Here is a 19,795-nt window from a genome sequence, read left to right on the forward strand (position 1 = left end):
TCTCTGCATCAGGTATCCCCAAAGACCTGCAGACCAAAATGGAGGACCTCCCCTTTGATAAAGATGGACGAAGTCTTTCACACCATGAAAGACTCTGGAACAACCCTACTCACCCTGGGCATCTATCCATCAATTCCCTGGAGACAACAGTATCAACCTTACCAGAGGCCATGTACATACCAGTATCACCGGTCTCAGAACAGACCCTATGACGTGCCTAGGAATCATCCTAGACCTCCTAGGCTCAGATAAAACGAAGTGCAAACAGCTACTTCCCACCCACTGGGAAATAAACAACAAATTTGAAATGTTGGTCGAGGGGTCTGCAGGACCACTCTTGGACTCCACCGCCTACTTGCCCATTTGGCCACTGTCTCCAGGCTTTCCACCATGCGTTGGGTCCTAGAAATAGTTCAGTCCGGCTACATCATCCCTTTTATAGCCCACCCTCCTACCCTTCCCTGTCCCTCTTCAGGGACCCCTCTCACGAGCACCTACTTCGCATAGAAGTGGATCGCCTTCTACGGATAGAATCATAGAATATCAGGGTTGGAGGGGACCTCAGGAGGGCATCTAGTCCAACCGCCCAACCCCCTGCTCAAAGCAGGATCAATTCCCAACTAAATCATCCCAGACAGGGCTTTGTCAAGCCTGACCTTAAAAACCTCTAAGGAAGGAGATTCCACCACCTCCCTAGGTAACCCATTCCAGTGCTTCACCACTCTCCTAGTGAGAAAGTTTTTCCTAATATCTAACCTAAACCTCGGCCACTGCAACTTGAGACCATTACTCGTTGTTCTGTCATCTGCTACCACTGAGAACAGTCAAGATCCATCCTCCTTTCAGGTAGTTGAAAGCAGCTATCAAATCCTCCTTCATTCTTCTCTTCTGCAGACCAAACAATCTCAGTTCCCTTAGCCTCTCCTCTCCCTATAAGTCATGTCTCCAGCCCCCTAATCATTTTTGTTGCCCTCCATTGGACTCTTTCCAATTTTTCCACATCCTTCTGGTAGTATCGGTCCCAAAACTGGACACAGTACTCTAGATGAGGCCCCCCCAATGTCGAATAGAGGGGAATGATCACGTCCCTCGATCTGCTGGCAATGCCCCTACTTATACAGCCCAAAATGCCATTAGCCTTCTTGGCAACAAGGGCACACTGTTGACTCATATCCAGCTTCTCGTCCACTGTAACGCCTAGGTCCTTTTCTGCAGAACTGCTTCCTAGCCATTCGGTCCCTAGTCTGTAACAGTGAATGGGATTCTTCCGTCCTAAGTGAAGGACTCTGGACTTGTCCTTGTTGAATCTCATCAGGTTTCTTTTGGCCCAATTCTCTAATTTGTCTAGGTCCCTCTGTATCCTATCCCTACCCTCCAGCATATCTACCACTCCTCCCAGTTTAGTGTCGTCTGCAAAGTTGCTGAGAGTGCAGTCTATGCCATCCTCCAGATGATTAATGAAGATATTGAACAAAACCGGCTCCAGGACCGACCCTTGGGGCACTCCGCCTGCCAACTAGACGTGGAGCCATTGATCCCTACCAATTGAGCCCGATGATCTAGCCAGCTTTCTATCCATCTTGTAGTCCATTCATCCAGCCCATACTTCTTTAACTTGCTGGCAAGAATACTGTGGTAGATCGTATCAAAAGCTTTGCTAAAGTCAAGGAATAACACATCCACTGCTTTCCCCTCATCCACAGACCCAGTTATCTCCTCATAGAAAGCAATTAGGTTAGTCAGGCATGACTTGCCCTTGGTTAACTGGAACCCGTGCCAATGCAACATCAAGGAAAAGGTTTCTACTCCCACTACTTTCTGACCCAGAAAAAGACAGGGGGATGGAGGCCTATACTAGACCTATGCCAACTGAACAAATTCGTAAGAGTACAAAAATTCAAGATGGTCACACTGGGCGCAATAATACTTGTGCTGGAACAAAGGGACTGGTTCACAGCCCTCGACCTACAGGATGCCTATTTTCACATATCCATTCATCCGGCCCATGGATACGTAGAGAAAAGGATAAGTGGACACAAATCAGATATTAGGAATGGCAATATACAAAAACCTGTAGGAGAACACTTCAGTCTCACTGGACACACAATAGCAGATTTAAAGGTAGCCATCATGCAGCAAAAAAACTTCAGGACCAGACTTCAAAGAGAAACTGCTGAGCTTCAGTTCATCTGCAAATTTGACACCATCAGCTCAAGATTAAACAAAGACTGTGAATGGCTTGCCAACTAGAAAAGCAGTTTCTCCTCCCTTGGTTTTCACACCTCACCTGCTAGAAGAGGGCCTCATCCTCCCTGATTGAACTAACCTCGTTATCTCTAGCCTGATTCTTGCTTGCATGTATATACCTGCCTCTGGAAATTTCCACTACATGCATCCGACGAAGTGGGTATTCCCCCACGAAAGCTCATGCTCCAATATGTCTGTTAGTCTATAAGGTGCCACAGGACTCTTTACTGCTTTTACAGATCCAGACTAACACAGCTACCCCTCTGATACTTAACCACTGTAATGTTGTTCTTGTATTTGTAGCTAAAATCTTCTGCCTTACTAATGGGGGGTACAAAAGGCAATAGAAGATGATCTCTGAGGACCCCGAATTGTTCAGTGTCAAAACAGTTACACTACATTAAAGATGCCAGGGCATGTTTAAAACCTTTTGGCCATTACTTTGTGTCTGCCAAGAAAAGCACTTCCACATGCACATACCAGTCACAAGTATTTTTCAGGCAATGTTTCAGCCTTAGGCCACACATATGTGATTCCAGCAATAAGAAGAGCAGATTCTCCCAAAGGACAGATTTAATATCTGCTTTAGTGAGATAGGCACCATCAATATCTGCAGCACCATCTCACATTTTGTAGGTATGCTGAGGGCCACAAGCCAACCCTTTTTGTGGATCTGTTTCTTAGAGACCAAGAATCACCATGAAGTACTGATAATTGTTGTCTTAACTGTATTATTTACTTTACTTTTTGTAGTATGAACACAGGTTTTATAAAACACATAATCAAAGGTAATTTCTTGTTAGTTTGGATGAAAAATAAAATGCAGTTAGAAACAACCCCCCACAATAAAATTAACTCCTTAATAAGAAAAAAGAGGAAGTGTGTGTTGTGGCATTCAAGTGTCAGTCGAGGCCAGTAAAGGAGTTTGTCACCATTTGCCCTGTAACCCTGGGTGCCCCACAGCTCTTTGGTGCTGTGGCTCCCAACCTGGGCTGCTCACAAGCAGCCTGCCACTATGAGTATCTGTATATAGCAGGAGTCCGGGTTCCAGCAGTCTGATGCCAGCAGCCTGCCAGCAACGCACCAGTCACACTCTGTCTTCAGCCTGGGTTACAACCATCAAGATGACCACAACACACTCCCCATCTCAAATTTCCCCCAAACTGTGTGCCCTGATATGTTCAGCCCTTTCCTGTACAGCTCAGAGAAATAATAATGTTCATTACTCCATAATGTAAAGAAATAAAACTACATCACGGCTTATTAACTTAGCTGGAGTAAATGCACCCTTCCTTTTAAACACAGCGTTGAATTGGTTTATAGCGGGGGTCTGCAATCTACGGCACACATGCCAAACACAGCACGCGAGCCTGTTTTGAGTGGCACGCTGCCGCGGTCCCGGCCCCCAGCCCCACTCAGCCCCCACCGCTCTCCCCTGCGGTGGCAGGAGGAGAAGCTTGGTTCTGCGGCAGCCAAGCTTCCCCCTCCCCCACTTCTTCCTCCAGCGTGGTGCTTTCCTGCCCCGCCCCCTTTCCTTCCCTGCGCCAAACAGCTGATGGCCCTTGCAATGGAGAGGAGGAAGAGCGGCAGCGTGCACACAGCTCCGTAGAGGATGCAGAGAGAGGTAGGGTTGGAGCCTTGGGGAAGGGGGTGGAATCAGGGCATATCCCTTCCAGCTCCCTGCCATGAACCGCTCAGGCAGGGGGCTGGGAGCATCCCCACAAGCCGAGCACCCCAGCCTTCTGCCCTGACCTTCCTTACACACCCAGCCTTCTGCCCTGCACCCCCCACGTCACCCAGCCCTCTGCCCTGACCCTTGAACCCCCCCCCACAGCCTTCTATCCTGCACCCCCCCCACAGCCCCAGTCCTCTGCCCTGATCCTTGAACCCCCCCACACACCCAGCCTTCTGCCGCGCACCCCCCACACGCCCAGCCCTCTGCCCTGACCCCACACACACACACTCAGCCTTCTGCCCTTCACCCCCACATACCCCCAGCCCTCTGCCCTGACCCTTTAACTCCCACACACACCCAGTCTTCTGCCCTGCACCCCCCACATCCCCTAGCCCTCTGCCCTGACCCTTGAACCCCCCCCCCACACACAGCCTTCTGCCCTACATCCCCCATACACCCCAGCCCTCTGCCCTGACCCCTGAACCCTGCCCCCAGGTCTGGGGTCCTGGCCGCAGGCCCTGCTCAGCCCACTGCCAGCCTAGGTGAACAGAACCCCAGGCTGGCAGCATAAGATTTAATTTTAAATGACGCTTCTTAAACATTTTGAAAACGTTTTTTACTTTACATACAATAGTTTAGTTATATAATATAGACTTATAGAAAGAGAGCTTCTAAAAACGTTAAAATGTATTACTAGCACGCGAAACCTTAAATTAGAGTGACTAAATGAAGACTCAGCACACCATTTCTGAAAGGTTGCCGACCTCTGGTTTATAGTGAAATAAAACAGATTTATTAACAATAGGACATAGATTAAGTGATGCCAAGTAAAAGCAATAAAGTTAGAAAGGGCTACAAGCAAATAAAAGTGAAAATGCATCTGCAAGTCTAAAACCTAATCTAGCAAGATACAGTCTTTGTTCAAGCTGGTTTCTCTACCTAGCCATTCTTTTTCCCTTGTCATCTTAGGTGAAAGATCTTTGCCTAAACAGATTTCTAACCTATATTCTGTTCCAGAGACTTCAGCCCCCCTTGGTTGAAGGACATATTTTTCTCAGCTTGGGGCCCCAATGAGAGTTTTTCAAGGCCCTGGAGCTGGGTCCTTCACTCGCTCCGGGGGCCCCGGAAAACTCTCGCGGGGCCCAGGCCCCCGGAGCTTCTTCCACTCCGGGTCTTCGGCAGCAATTCGGCGGCGGGGGGTCCTTCCACTCCGGGACCCACTGCTGAAGTGCCCCGAAGACCCGTGGCGGGGGGTCCTTCTTCCCTGGGTCCCGCCACCGAAGTGCTGGGTCTTTGGCGGCAATTCTGACCTCAGGCCCCCTGAATCCTCTGGGCGGCCCTGCTTGTATCTGTCTACTGATTGATGCCCAAGATGGCGTCTCTCCTTGCTTATGTCTTCCAAAATTAAAGTAACTTTTTTCAAGAGGCAGAATGATCTTGTGGCGTCTTTCTCTTCCTGTGGGGTTTTCATCCCCCTGTATGATTTCTAAGTAAATTGGGTTTCCATTGTTTCTGATTCCACCCCGCTTAATTTATATAGGAAACAAGTAGATAGCTGTGGCATTCCCTCCTGTCTGGAGAGACTGTACAGCCCAATATCAATGAGTATCCATAATTCCTTATATAGTGATAATGCATACAATTCACAATGATATCCATCACCACTGTGCCATAGGCTTTTAGAAAAGACCTCACTCTGTACTGGGGATACTCAGACCTCAGTGGTTTAGGAGCCAAATTAGCAATCAACGTTACCCAAAAGAGCCACAGTAGTATAAATTCATTGTTTCTTTTACTCTGTGTGTCTGTCTGTGTGTATATATATAATTCACAGCAAAACAACTGACCAAGTATTCTACAATTGGTTAATAACATAGTAGAAGCATCCTGACTGGTTAATAACTTAGACTGGTTAATAATTAAATCACACCATGTTTTAATATGCGCTGCAAAGAGCCGCAAGGAGACACATTAAAGATCCACCTGTGGCTGCCAAGCCTCAGTCTGAGTGTCACTGCTCTATACACTTTTCTAATACAGTACAGTAATATTTTATACAATCAGTTGATTCAGTTGCTTATCACTTGAGATTCACCTGCTCTATCTTATAGACCTGTAAACCTTTGCCATGTATTCTTTGAAAAGTAAAACCCAGACCAAGCTTCTCTCTCTCCCAACAGCATGGTGTAGATACCATGCTGTCTTCTGCTCCACTTGTTAATGTGAGATTTGCTACCACCCCTTGTTAGCTAGATGAATCTGTTTACATGATATGTAAATACATTGTGTGCCGTGGTGTTGTAACCCTGTCAGTCTCAGGATATGAGAGACACAAGGTGGATACAATAATATCTTTTATTGGACCAACATATGTTATATATCTCTCAGCAACAGAAGTCGGTCCAGTAAAAGATTAATGTTTCCCATCTTGTCTCTCTAATGTAAATACATTCTCATTGTCTTTCAAAGTACTTTGAAAGTAACTCCCAGGTGCAGTCCTGTTTACCAACTCTTCATGACATACCTGGTTTATACACACTTTAGTCATAATTTCAGCATATATTAATCACTCTTAATACCCACCCTGTACATACATCACACAAGAATATCAATGATCAGTGAGTTACTAGATTTCAAATGATACTTCACAAAGCATATTTCGTTCAAAGATTATTACAGTAGTGTGTATGATGTGAATGCAAGGGGTACTTATTGTCACAGTGTGTTCCTCACTTTACTGTCACTAATGCTGAAAATAGTTATTTATACTTTATTTCTTGCTTTTATTACAAATAAGCTTCATACCAGTGCGTGCATTCTTTTGGCATACAGTGAAATAAAACTGTATCCTTTTACAGAGCTGGGTAGACAACATGTCTTCTTTATGAAGACTTTAATGATCACTCAACTTACTGTGGCCAATCAGTTTCCATTTTCACATTGCTTTCAGCTCATTCCCTTCTGATTATTGAAAGTAGCTGTGTTTATTGAGCTGAAAGAAGGTCAGAAAAGCTTATTTTATGTTTGAGTACCTACCAATATATCTATGCGATCAGCAAGCTAAAGGTTAACATGCATTAAGTGTACTTGTCTCCTATATGAGAAACACGTGTATTGACTGGTGTGTGTTCCCTTTGTGTCTCCCTACTCTTCCCCACCCAAAGACATGAACAGTTGACTTATATTAGGGATTAGCAGCTTCTCTCTGATCTAGATACCATTGTGTCAAAATCGTGTCAAACTAATCTGATAGCGTTCTTTGATAGGATAACGAGCCTTGTGGATAAGGGAGAAGCGGTGGATGTGATATACCTAGACTTTAGTAAGGCATTTGATACAGTCTCTCATGATATTCTTATAGATAAGCTAGGAAAGTACAATTTAGATGGGGCTACTATAAGGTGGGTGCATAACTGGCTGGATAACCGTACTCAGAGAGTAGTTGTTAATGGCTCCCAATCCTGCTGGAAAGGTATAACAAGTGGGGTTCCACAGGGTTCTGTTTTGGGACTGGTTCCGTTCAATATCTTCATCAACGATTTAGATGTTGGCATAGAAAGTACACTTATTAAGTTTGCGGACGATACCAAACTGGGAGGGATTGCAACTGCTTTGGAGGACAGGGTCAAAATTCAAAATGATCTGGACAAGTTGGAGAAATGGTCTGAAGTAAACAGGATGAAGTTCAATAAAGATAAATGCAAAGTGCTCCACTTAGGAAGGAACAATCAGTTTCACACATACAGAATGGGAAGAGACTGTCTAGGAAGGAGTATGGCAGAAAGAGATCTAGGGGTCATAGTGGACCACAAGCTTAATATGAGTCAACAGTGTGATACTGTTGCAAAAAAAGCAAACATGATTCTGGGATGCATTAACAGGTGTGTTGTAAACAAGACACGAGAAGTCATTCTTCCGCTTTACTCTGCGCTGGTTAGGCCTCAACTGGAGTATTGTGTCCAGTTCTGGGCACCACATTTCAAGAAAGATGTGGAGAAATTGGAGAGGGTCCAGAGAAGAGCAACAAGAATGATTAAAGGTCTTGAGAACATGACCTGTGAAGGAAGGCTGAAGGAATTGGGTTTGTTTAGTTTGGAAAAGAGAAGACTGAGAGGGGACATGATAGCAGTTTTCAGGTATCTAAAAGGGTGTCATCAGGAGGAGGGAGAAAACTTGTTCACCTTAGCCTCCAATGATAGAACAAGAAGCAATGGGCTTAAACTGCAGCAAGGGAGATTTAGGTTGGACATTAGGAAAAAGTTCCTAACTGTCAGGGTAGCTAAACACTGGAATAGATTGCCTAGGGAAGTTGTGGAATCTCCATCTCTGGAGATATTTAAGAGTAGGTTAGATAAATGTCTATCAGGGATAGTCTAGACAGTATTTGGTCCTGCCATGAGGGCAGGGGACTGGACTCGATGACCTCTCGAGGTCCCTTCCAGTCCTAGAGTCTATGAGTCTATGAGTACTTTAGAACTGTTAATATTCTCTGTATGTTCATCATTTTGCAGTGTTTCTCAACCTTTTTGATAGCAGGGACCAGCTTGCTGCCTTCCTAAATTGTGTCAGGGAGATCTCAGGGACCAGCGCCGGTCCATGAACTAGTCATTGAGAAACAGTGGGTTAAAGCATACAAGACTATACCAGTTTTAATCAGTGATGGAAGTTGTAGAATATATAGCTTTTGTTTTTACTGTAACATTTTAGTGGTAAATTGATGGAGCCATGTTGCAGCAGGACTCTCTGAGGCAGTCTAGCTGAATCAAACATACATCCTCCTAGGTCTCCTGGGGCGTGCATGCTGCAGCAGGAGCTCCACCACATTTCAAAGTAGTGCACTGTACACGTCCCCCCTGTGCTGAGTGCAAAGGGTGAAGAGGAAGCAGTGTGATAACCCACTTTCAGTCAGGTACTCCTCCTTTTGGAAAGGATACCACTAGCGCTTGCAGTCCTCCACAGTATTATGGTTGGCTGTTGTACATGAGTGCAAGGGGATCCTTACATTTTCTCCCAACTTGCACTCTTGTGCGAGGCCAAAAACAATCTGGCCTTTATTTACAAAAGGTAATAAAAGGAATTTTTATTAGATAAAAATTTACTTATCAATGTCCATTTAAGTAGCTGAAGTTATACTCTTTGTAACATTGTTAATCCAGCTGTGCAATATTCTATTTGCCTGTTCACTTGGGGCCAGTGAATTTTTTTTTGACAGGCTAGTAATTATTTTTATTTTTACACCATAATTATGGCTAAGTAGCATTTTTTTGGTCTGGTACCATTTCATGATGATTTTGCATGGCTGTATTAATTCTAACATGAAATGGTTCTTATAATAGAGCGGTATTAGAAATACTGCATAATGGCGATACTAGAAATTGGACATGTTGACTTTTTTCGTTGAACCAAACTAAAAAGAAATATAACAAAGTATAGGGTATATTTCCCCTTTTGTGCAGAGAAATACAGAAGGTGCAGAAGTGTCTAAAAATATGGAAAAATCTATGTGTATGCATATTAAATTGCTACGTAACATGCCATTGGTTCAACAAATTGAAGCAAATGACAAGGCATGTGTAAAACCTATAGATTGTGATGTCGGGTAGCATGCAAATGAAGCAGCGGCCTGGGCATTTGTAAGAAATCTGTGATTTCTGAGCACCTTTCTCCCAAAGATGAAGCCCTTGCATCTCCATTGTTTGCATGTGGCTCCTGTATGCTTGGCAGTCTGCTGACACATTTATATTATGCCACATGTAGACACAGATGTCCAATTAACAAGTTGCTGCTGCACTGCACTCAAAGAGTAACGTGTGACTTTTTTCTAATTGTAATAATTAATATAATTTTAATGTTCTTTTTGCAGATGTTACATGTATTATTTTAACTTTTCTGACTCCACAAAGTGTCATAACCACACCCCCATTTTTGTTTGTTTTTTTGTTTGCTTTTTTGGGGTAGTCAAGAGGAGGTGGTAATCTTCTGTTTGTTACTTTTTTCCAGTAGCAATTTGGCAGGGTACCATGCCAACCAGGAAATCTGAGCAACCACTGCAGCTTTATAACAAACTTGTACTTCATTATTTCAATTTTCTGCACTCCGTTCACATAGTCCCTTGAACAGATGGTCCATAGAAAGAAAATGTACAGAAACAAAGAGTGAAAGAGAGAGTTATTTAATTATTAATATGCAGAATACATAATAAATCACAACTTTTAAAAATGTAAATCATGAGTGAAAAGTACAAGAGAAAAGCAAATTAGAAAAGACAAATTATAGCAAATAATTAAGATTCAAACTTTTTTTTAAAGAGGAAAAGTGGATGTTTTATTAAAGTCACAAAGTAATCAAATTTTAAGTCTTTTGAATAAATCTATTTTCCACTTTCTTAGAAAAACTCTATCTGTTTATATAAATCTGTGCAAAGAAGTTACTTTTGTTTTTTCAAGAATTTGGCAATTCTGAACTTTCAAAATATATTACGTTTCACACCATTGTCTCCGGTGCTTTTCTGAGTATATTGAAGGTTTCATAGCGTAGTTTTCATATTTCATTATCACTCAGCAGCATGAGAATAATAGTTTTTAGCATAGCATAAACTCAAACATTCATTTCTATCCTTAGTTTCAACATTAACTTCCATCTGTTCTTCTCCCTTTTTTCTTTCATTTCCCTGTTTCCGTTTTTCCTCATGGTATGACATAAAAGTGATTGCATTGAAAAGACTGCCCTTTTTGAGGAACAGACCGAAGGAAAAAGACAAAATGAAGGCCATCTACCGTCGCTCCATGTGTAAGACTTTGACAGTTCAGCTTCTTTTAAATGGCTACACTGGCTTCCATTACTAATTTTTCACTAACCTTTCCCCTGGACTGTGCTGTTTTTTACTATTTTGCAATATGCAAGTCCTGCTATAATACAAGAAGCTGGAAGAATTTTTTTAAAATCTTGGCACTGAATAATATATGTATATATACATGTGCAATTTATTGTGATTACATTTTATATATTTGTATACATATATATTATATATACACATTGTGCATGCATGTGTATATAAATTTACAGTACACTCCAGACATTTGAATAGTTTTTAATTCCACTTTTAGTAAGCATTTTTATAAACAACAATCATCTTACATTTTTGGTTTAAAGAATCTATAGAGAAAATAGTGCAAGGATATAAAGTGGTCCGTTACTCTTTTCAAATGTGTGTCATTTCTTCTTTACTAAAATGTTCTGTTTTTTGAAAAGGGGGTGGATACTTCTATAGTGTTATAAAGCAAAAAAGTGTATCATAGGATGCCATCTCTTTCAGATCCTTTTAACTACTATAATGCAAAATACAGTATTCCCGCAGTAACCTGCACTGAACAAGGACCCCAACCATTGCCAAAGTTCATGTTGAGTTAGCACCTCTACCCATCTTACCCTTATTCATTCCATTTGTCTTTGCAAAACAGCATATCAAAGCTTCTAACATATATATTGCATATCATTGCAGCACAGGCATGGCACTAGTATCTAATAACATTTATTAAAAATCATATCTGAACTGAAAGTATGGCCTGTAATACTTTTCATTCATTGAGCTGATTGCATGTCATAACATGGATGATCTTGTGTTTGTAGCTTTCAATATTCAGTATGCATTGATGCTTAGAAAAATGTCAAACTTTTTACAATACAAAATAGGAATTAAAAAAATAAATTGAACCGTGCTGATTCGTTTGCTTTCATTTTCATCCCAGCCATGAATGACCTGGTGCAGTCCATGGTCCTAGGAGGAGGACAATGGACAGGTAGTTCTGAGCATCTGGAGGGCCCTGATGATGTATCTACGGGTAAAAGGAAAAAAGAATTGGGAGCTATGGCCTTCTCTACTACAGCTATCAACTTTGCAACTGTCAACTCTTCTTCAGTCTTCAGATCCAAGCAATTGCTAAATAATAAAGGTATAGGTAGAAGCTTTTTGCTCTGTCGTGATTATATTGGTAACAGTTTTATATAAATCTGTTTTTACGCCTTCATATTTCATATTCTTCTGTAGCAAACAACCTGAATAATTGAATTACAGCACTAAGAAGTAATTGATTGGGTTTAATAGCTTTAATTGTAAAATACCTTAGAGATTTTTCCTACAGAAAGGCTACATAAGCAAAGATGGATTGTATTTCAAATAATTATTTCATTGCATTTTACGGATGACAAATGTTTAAATTACATTTTTGCTGTGAAATTTAATTTACATATTGTTTTATGTCTTTATGTATAGATACTACATCCTTTGAAGATGTAAGTCCACAAGGCATTAGTGATGATTCTAGTACAGGATCAAGAGTTCATGGTAACTTTAATGTGAACTTTAATTGAATAATAAATTAAGAATATATGATGTGAATGCTAATGATGCTTGCCCACGCAGTGAATTACAGCATTGAAAGTGAGCATGTTTTCTATAATTTGCGTACGACTTGACTATATGGTGCCATTTCTTCAAACCTAATACTTTTTCTTTTATTATAGAATAATCCTTCGACTAACTGTTCTGTATATTTAGTCGAAGATATCTATGAAATGCACTTAAACAGAATACAAATTCTTTTTGCCCACTTTCAAATATATATTGGGTTAAATTGTGAAAGAAGGAAAATTTTGACTTGCATTAAATTGGATTTCAGTGATTCATTTCTTGATTTTAAAGTTTTATATATTTCATAGTACAAAATAAGTCTTTTCATCAAGTAAAAATACACAGTGAAAAAGCTAAAATAGAAGCACTTACAAGAAATAAAACAAACTATTTTTCTTTACTAAAACATTTTAAAATGAATATAAACAAAATTGAAATAAAATATTGTTATTTAGTATTTTGGAAAAGATTAACAGTGCAATTATTTCCCTTGTATTAATAGGTGCTAGAACTAGGGATATGAGGGGTGCTGCAGCAGCCTCTGACTTGAAGTAGATTCCACTATATACAGCGTTTAGTTTTAGTTCAGTGGCTCTCAGCACCCCCATTATACAAATTGTTCTAGCACCCCTGCTTATATTGGGGAGGAGCACAGGATATTAACTATGCAGATGTCCTTGCTTTTCCTGTTTGTGGAATTTCTACAGTGTGCAGGGTTACTTGTCAAATCTGTTGTAAGTGACCAAATCACAAGCAGATTTCTGCACGCCAGTGTATTCTTCTATAAAATCCTGGTTTCCCACTAACAAATCTGTTTCAGTTCTAAACATGCACTCTGTTTTCTATTTTTCTTCCCCTTGTATCTTACTGTTCCTGTAGCATCCTTTACTAAAGTGTCCTCTTGGACTGCCTGGTAATCCCTTTGCTTTCTGATCTGTAAGAAACAACACTTTGTTGACAGTGGGCATACTCAGCCTGTGAAATAGCGCATGATTCCTACCTCAGAGCATTCTGTGATCAAAATAGTGTCATAGTGTCATCTGCTAAAATTTTGTTTATCATTCTGTCTCCTTACTTTTCATTTAGCTTCCAGACCAGCCAGCCTTGATAGTGGCAGAACATCCACTAGTAATAGCAATAACAACGCTTCACTTCATGAAGTCAAAGGTACGGTGCAGGTGAATTGCCATCTGTGCTTCTTTTCCATGACTGTGTTTGTAAGATGGTCTGGTAAAAAAAATAAAATACAAAATTCATGGCATGTTTTTCTTTTAACACTTTATGCCAGTGGTGGGCAACCTGCGGCCCATGGATGGCACGTAGCCTATCAGGATAATCCGCTGGCAAGCCATCAGACAGTTGGTTTACATTTGCATGGCCACCTGCAGTTCCGAGTGGCAGCAGTTTGCCGTTCCCGGCCAATGGGAGCTGCAGAAAGCGACAGCCAGCACATCCCTGTGGCCCACACCACTTCCCACAGCTCCATCTGGCTGGGAAACCGTGGCCACTAGAAGCTGCGGGAAGCCATGCAAATGTAAACAAATTGTCTGTCAGCCTGCCACTGGAATACCCTGATAGGCTGCGTGCAGCCCACAGGTTGCCCACCACTGCTTTATGCCCTTCATTTTCCAAATTAGGGAAGAATATTAATAAAATAGACCTTCAAATGCTTTTAGTAAATATTAAAATAGGAGCAATTACAATATATGAAATTGAAACTATTTTAAAATAAATCTAAGATAGAACATACATAAGAACTGCCGTACTGGGTCAGATCAGTGGTCCATCTAGCCCAGTATCCTGTCATCCAACAGTGGCCAACGCCAGGTGCTTCAGAGGGAATGAACAAAACAGGTAATAATCAAGTGATCCATCCCCTGTTGCCCATTCCCAGCTTCTGGCAGACAGAGGCTAGGGACACCATCCCTGCCTATCCGGCTAATAGCCATTTGTGGACCTATCCTGCATGAATTTATCTAGTTCTTTTTTGAATCCTGTTACTGTCTTGGCCTTCACAACGTTCTCTGCCAAAGAGTTCTACAGGTTGTGTGTTGTGTGAAGAAATACTTCCTTTTGTTTGTTTTAAATCTGATGCCTATTCATTTCATTTGGTGACACCTAGTTCTTGCGTTATGAGAAGGAATAAATAACACTTCCTTATTTACTTTCTCCACACCAGTCATGATTTTATAGAACTTCATCATATCCCTCCTTTGTCATCTCTTTTCCAAGCTGAAAAGTCCCAGTCTTATTAATCTCTCCTCATATGGAAGCTGCTCCATACCCCTAAATCATTTTTATTGCCCTTTTCTGTATCTTTTCCAATTCCAATATATCTTGTTTGAGACAGAGTGACCAGATCTGCATGTAGTATTCAAGATGTGGGCATACCATGGATTTATATAGAGGCAATATAATATTTTCTATCTTTTATTATCTATTAATTTCCTAATGATTCCCAACATTCTGTTAGGTTTTATTGATTACCACTGTACGTTGAGTGGATGTTTTCAGAGAACTGTCCATAATGGCTCCAAGATCTCTTTCTTTAATGATAACAGCTGATTTATACCCAATCATTTATATAATAGAATCATAGACTTTAAGGTCAGAAGGGACCATTATGATCATCTAGTCTGACTTCCTGCACAACGCAGGCCACAGAATCTCACCCACTCACTCCTGTAGCAAACCTCTAACCTATATCTGAGCCATTGAAGTCCTCAAATCATGGTTTAAAGACTTCAGGGTGCAGAGAATCTTCCAGCAAGTGACCCGTGCCCCACACTGCAGAGGAATCTTCCCTGGAGGAAAATTCCTTCCCAACCCCAAATATGGTGATCAGCTAAACCCTGAGCATGTGGGCAAGACTCACCAGCCAGACACCCAGGAAATAATTCTCTTTAGTAACTCAGATCCCACCCCATCTAACATCCCATCACACGCCATTGGGCATATTTACTATTAATAGTCAAAGACCGATTAATTGCCAAAATTAGGCTATCCCATTATACCATCCTCTCCATAAACTTATCAAGCTTAGTCTTGAAGCCAGATATGTCTTTTGCCCCCACTGCTCCCTTTGGAAGGCTGTTCCAGAACTTCACTCCACTGGTTAGAAACCTTCATCTAATTTCAAGGCTAAACTTCCTGATGGCCAGTTTATATCCATTTGTTCTTGTGTCCACATTAGTACTGAATTTAAATAATTCCTCTCCCTCCCTGGTATTTATCCCTCTGATATATTTATAAAGAGCAATCATATCTCCCCTCAGCCTTCTTTTGGTTAGGCTAAACAAGCCAAGCTCTTTGAGTCTCCTTTCATAAAACAGATTTTTCATTCCTTGGTTCATCCTAGTAGCCCTTCTCTGTACCTCTTCCAGTTTGAATTCATCCTTCTTAAACATGAGAGACCAGAACTGCACACAGTATTCCAGATGAGGTCTCACAAGTGCCTTGTATAACGGTACTAACACCTTCTTATCTTTGCTGGAAATACCTCGCCTGATGCATCCCAAGACCACATTAGCTTTTTTCACTTCTATATCACGTTGGCTGCTCATAGTCATCCTGTGATCAACCAGTACTCCAAGGTCCTTCTCCTCCTCCGTTACTTCCAGCTGCATGCCCCCAGCTTATAACAATAATTCTTGTTATTAATCTCTAAATGCATGACCTTGCACTTTTCACTATAAAATTTCATCGTATTACTATTACTCCAGTTTACAAGGTCATCCAGATCTTCCTGTATGAGATCCGGTCCTTCTCTGTATTGGCAATACCTCCCAGCTTTGTGTCATCTGCAAAATTTATTAGCATATTCCCACTTTTTGTGCCAAGGGCAGTAATAAAAAGATTAAATAAGATTGGTCCAAAACCGATCCCTGACGAAATCCACTAGGAACCTTCTTCCAGCCTGACAGTTTACCTTTCAGTACAACCCATTGTAGTCTCCCCTTTAACCAGTTCCTTATCCACCTTTCAATTTTCATATTGATCCCCATCTTTTCCAATTTAACTAATAATTCACTTTGAGGAACTGTATCAAATGCCTTTCTGAAATCAAGGTAGATTAGATCCACTGCATTTCCTTTGTCTAAATAATCTGTTACCTTCTCAAAGGAGGAGATCAGGTTGGTTTGGCACAATCTACCTTTTGTAAAACCATGTTGTATTTTGTCCCAATTACCACTGACCTCAATGTCCTTAGCTACATTCTCCTTCAAAATTTTTTCCAAGACCTTGCATACCACAGATGTCAAACTAACAGGCCTGTAGTTGCCCGGGTCACGTTTTTTCATTTCTTAAAGATAGGAACTATGTTAGCAATTCTCCAGTCATACAGTACAACCCCTGAGTGTACAGATTCATTAAAAATTCTTGCTAATGGGCTTGCAATTTCATGTGCCAGTTCCTTTAACATTCTTGGATGAAGATTATCTGGGTCCCCCAATTTAGTCCCATTAAGCTGTTCGAGTTTGGCTTCTACCTCGGATGTGGCAATATCTACCTCCATATCTTCATTCCCATTTGTCATTCTAACCATTTTCCCTAAGCTCCTCATTAGCCTCATTAAAGACTGAGGCAAAGTATTTGTTTAGATATTGGGCCATGTCTAGATTATCCTTAACCTCCACTCCATCCTCAGTGTTTAGCGGTCCCACTTCTTCTTTCTTTGTTTTCTTCTTATTTATATGGCTATAGAGCCTTTTACTACTGGTTTTAATTCCCTTTGCATGGTTCAACTCTACATGGCTTTTGGCCTTCCTCACTTTATCCCTACATGATCTGACCTCAATAAGGTAGCTTTCCTTGCTGATCACTCCTATCTTCCATTCCTTGTAGACTTTCTGCTTTTTCTTAATCACCTCTCTGAAATGCTTGCTCATCCAGCTTGATCTACAACTCCTGCCTATGAATTTTTTCCCCTTTCTTGGGATGCAGGCTTCTGATTGTTTCTGCAACCTTGACTTGAAAAAATTCCAGGCCTCCTCCACCTTTAGATTCACAAGTTCTTCAGTCCAATCCACTCCTAACTAATTTCCTTAATTTTTTTAAGTTAGCCCTTTTGAAATCAAAAACCCTAGTCACTGATCTATTTTTGTTTATCCTTCCATTTAGTTTAAACTGAATTAGGTCATGATCGCACGAACAAAGGTTGTCCCCTACAACCATTTCTTCTATGAGGTCCTTACTACTCACCAAAACCAAATCTAAAATGGCTTCCCCTCTTGTTGGTTCAGCAACCACTTGGTGAAGGAATCCATCAGCTATTGCCTCTAGGAAAATCTGAGCCCTATTATTATTATTAGCACTTGTCCTCCAGTCTATATCTGGGAAGTTAAAGTCTCCCATGATCACACAATTCCCATTAGTATTTAGTTCATTAAAAACATGTATAGTCAGGATTTTTATGTTGTCCAATGTGCATTAGTTTGCATTTATCAACATTGAATTTGATCTACCATTTTGTTGCCCAGTCACTCAGTATTATGAGATCCCTTTGTAACTCTTTGCTATCTCCTTTGAACTTAACTATAGAAAAAGAAATATTCTAAAAAAAAAAAAAAAATTAGCCACAAAATACATTTCAATTCAATTACATTTTTAAACAGGGAAATAATACCCCTTAATTTTTTGTATCGTATCTGTGTGTTTCTGGCATCTTATCTCTGAAATAAAATCTGTAAAAATTTACAATATAAACTAACCAAAATAATATAAGGTATATAGACGTGTATATAATAAAATGCAGTCACCTTTATAATCTTTTAAATTTTGCCTTTTAAAACTAGATGATGTTATCACACTATTAGCAGTATTCCCTATATTTCATGTATTAATATAGATTTTTTTAAACCATTTTAATCCTGTATGTGATGGGCATTCCACAAGATTTTATATTTATGGTTGGCTGAAGAATGCTGAACATGTTAGAGTAGCATCCATTCATAAGATTTCATAGAATGTATTTGACTAATACAGTAACTCCTTGCTTAACGTTGTAGTTATGTTCCTGAAAAATGCTTCTTTAAGCGAAACGATATTTAGTTAATCCAATTTCCCCATAAGAATTAATGTAAATGTGGGGGTTAGGTTCCAGGGAATTTTTTTCGCCGGACAGAAGACTATATATATATATACACACACACACACACATACACACACACATTGTATACGTTTTAAACAAACAATTTAATACTGTACAAGCAATGATGATTGTGCAGCTTGATTGAGGTGGTGAAGTCAGAGGGTGGGAAATTTCGCAGGAAATACCTTACTGCTAGCTGATGAATTAGCACTTGGCTGAGTCCTCAAGGGTTAGCATATTGTTGTTGATGTAGCCTCACACTCTACAAGTCAGCAAGAATGGAAGGAAGGGAGACAGCATGGCAGAGAGAGACAGAGACACACACCATGTGTGAGAGAGATGCACATTGCCCCTTTAAATATGCTGACCCCACTCTAAATACACTGTCTTTTCAAGTAGATCAGCAAGTTGAGACCTCAGTTGCTGCCAGCAAACTCCCTCTGTCCTGAGCCCTATCATGTCCCTACCCAGCTCTGTGGAGATAAGGTACAGGGGTGGTGGGAGGTGGACACCCTGTCATTGGCACCTTTCTTCCTCCCTCCTCTGCACAGGAAGCAGGAGGCTCCCAAGAGCAGCTCCAAGGCAGAGGACAGTAGCAGCATGTGGCAGTGGGGGGAAGGACAGCTAAACTTCCTGGCAATTGCTAGCCTACTGGGCAGCTGCCGCACAGGGAACTTAGGGGAGCAGGGAGCTGATAGGGGGACTGCCCCCACCAGCTAGCTCCACCAGGCTGCTCTTTCTGCAAGCAGTGAACAAAGCAGGCTGCTGCCAAACAACATTATAAGGGAGCACCACACAACTTTGAACGAGCATGTTCTCTAACTGATTAGCAACATAACAACGAAACAACCTTAACTGGGACAACTTTAAGTTAGGAATTATTGTACTTTCTTGATAATACCTGTTTGTTGGTAATTTAGAATTAAGTACTAGAACAGCGGTTTTTTGCCTTGTTCATTTTGTTCCTCTCTACTGTGACAGATTCCCTGAGGTAACTTGTGCCCCAGATTGTATATAGTGCATCAACAGTTTCTACTGTAGACAATTTTCCTTTCTTCAAATATAATTATATTATTCAGAAATAACAAAAAGGGTAGAGAGCAGTTTACTATTCACCAGTATCTTTTACTCTGATCCTATAAAAAAGATTGAAAATCAAATAAAATTGTTATAGCAGCAATTTGATTTGCACTTACTGCTGTGTTCCTCCTTCAGGTCACAATTGTAATAAACTACCATTGACAATATAAGGAAAACCTTTCTAGAGGAGCCTTTCTAGAAAATTCTCTTGAAGAAGTGGCAGTCATTTTCTTCAAGTTTATGGACAATACCAGGCTGTGAGGGATCACAAATGTTTTGGAGGACAAGATTA

At 40.9% G+C, this 19,795-nt stretch overlaps 1 protein-coding gene across 10 annotated transcripts in view; it reads left to right on the top strand.

Moving 5' to 3' along the window:
- CCDC88A (coiled-coil domain containing 88A) overlaps nt 1-19,795 on the top strand; it is a 349,307-nt gene that overhangs the window by 305,325 nt on the left and 24,187 nt on the right. For 9 of the 10 annotated variants that reach the window (XM_050951995.1, XM_050952002.1, XM_050952003.1 and 6 more), the window contains 4 exons: nt 10,628-10,711; nt 11,671-11,874; nt 12,195-12,266; nt 13,419-13,499. In XM_050951995.1, the coding sequence (XP_050807952.1) occupies nt 10,628-10,711; nt 11,671-11,874; nt 12,195-12,266; nt 13,419-13,499 (441 nt within the window). The remainder of the gene's footprint in view (nt 1-10,627; nt 10,712-11,670; nt 11,875-12,194; nt 12,267-13,418; nt 13,500-19,795) is intronic. The other variant, XM_050951999.1, reaches the window with a different exon arrangement.

Source organism: Gopherus flavomarginatus, chromosome 4, assembly GCF_025201925.1.
Source record: "Gopherus flavomarginatus isolate rGopFla2 chromosome 4, rGopFla2.mat.asm, whole genome shotgun sequence".
Classification (NCBI taxonomy): domain Eukaryota; kingdom Metazoa; phylum Chordata; order Testudines; family Testudinidae; genus Gopherus; species Gopherus flavomarginatus.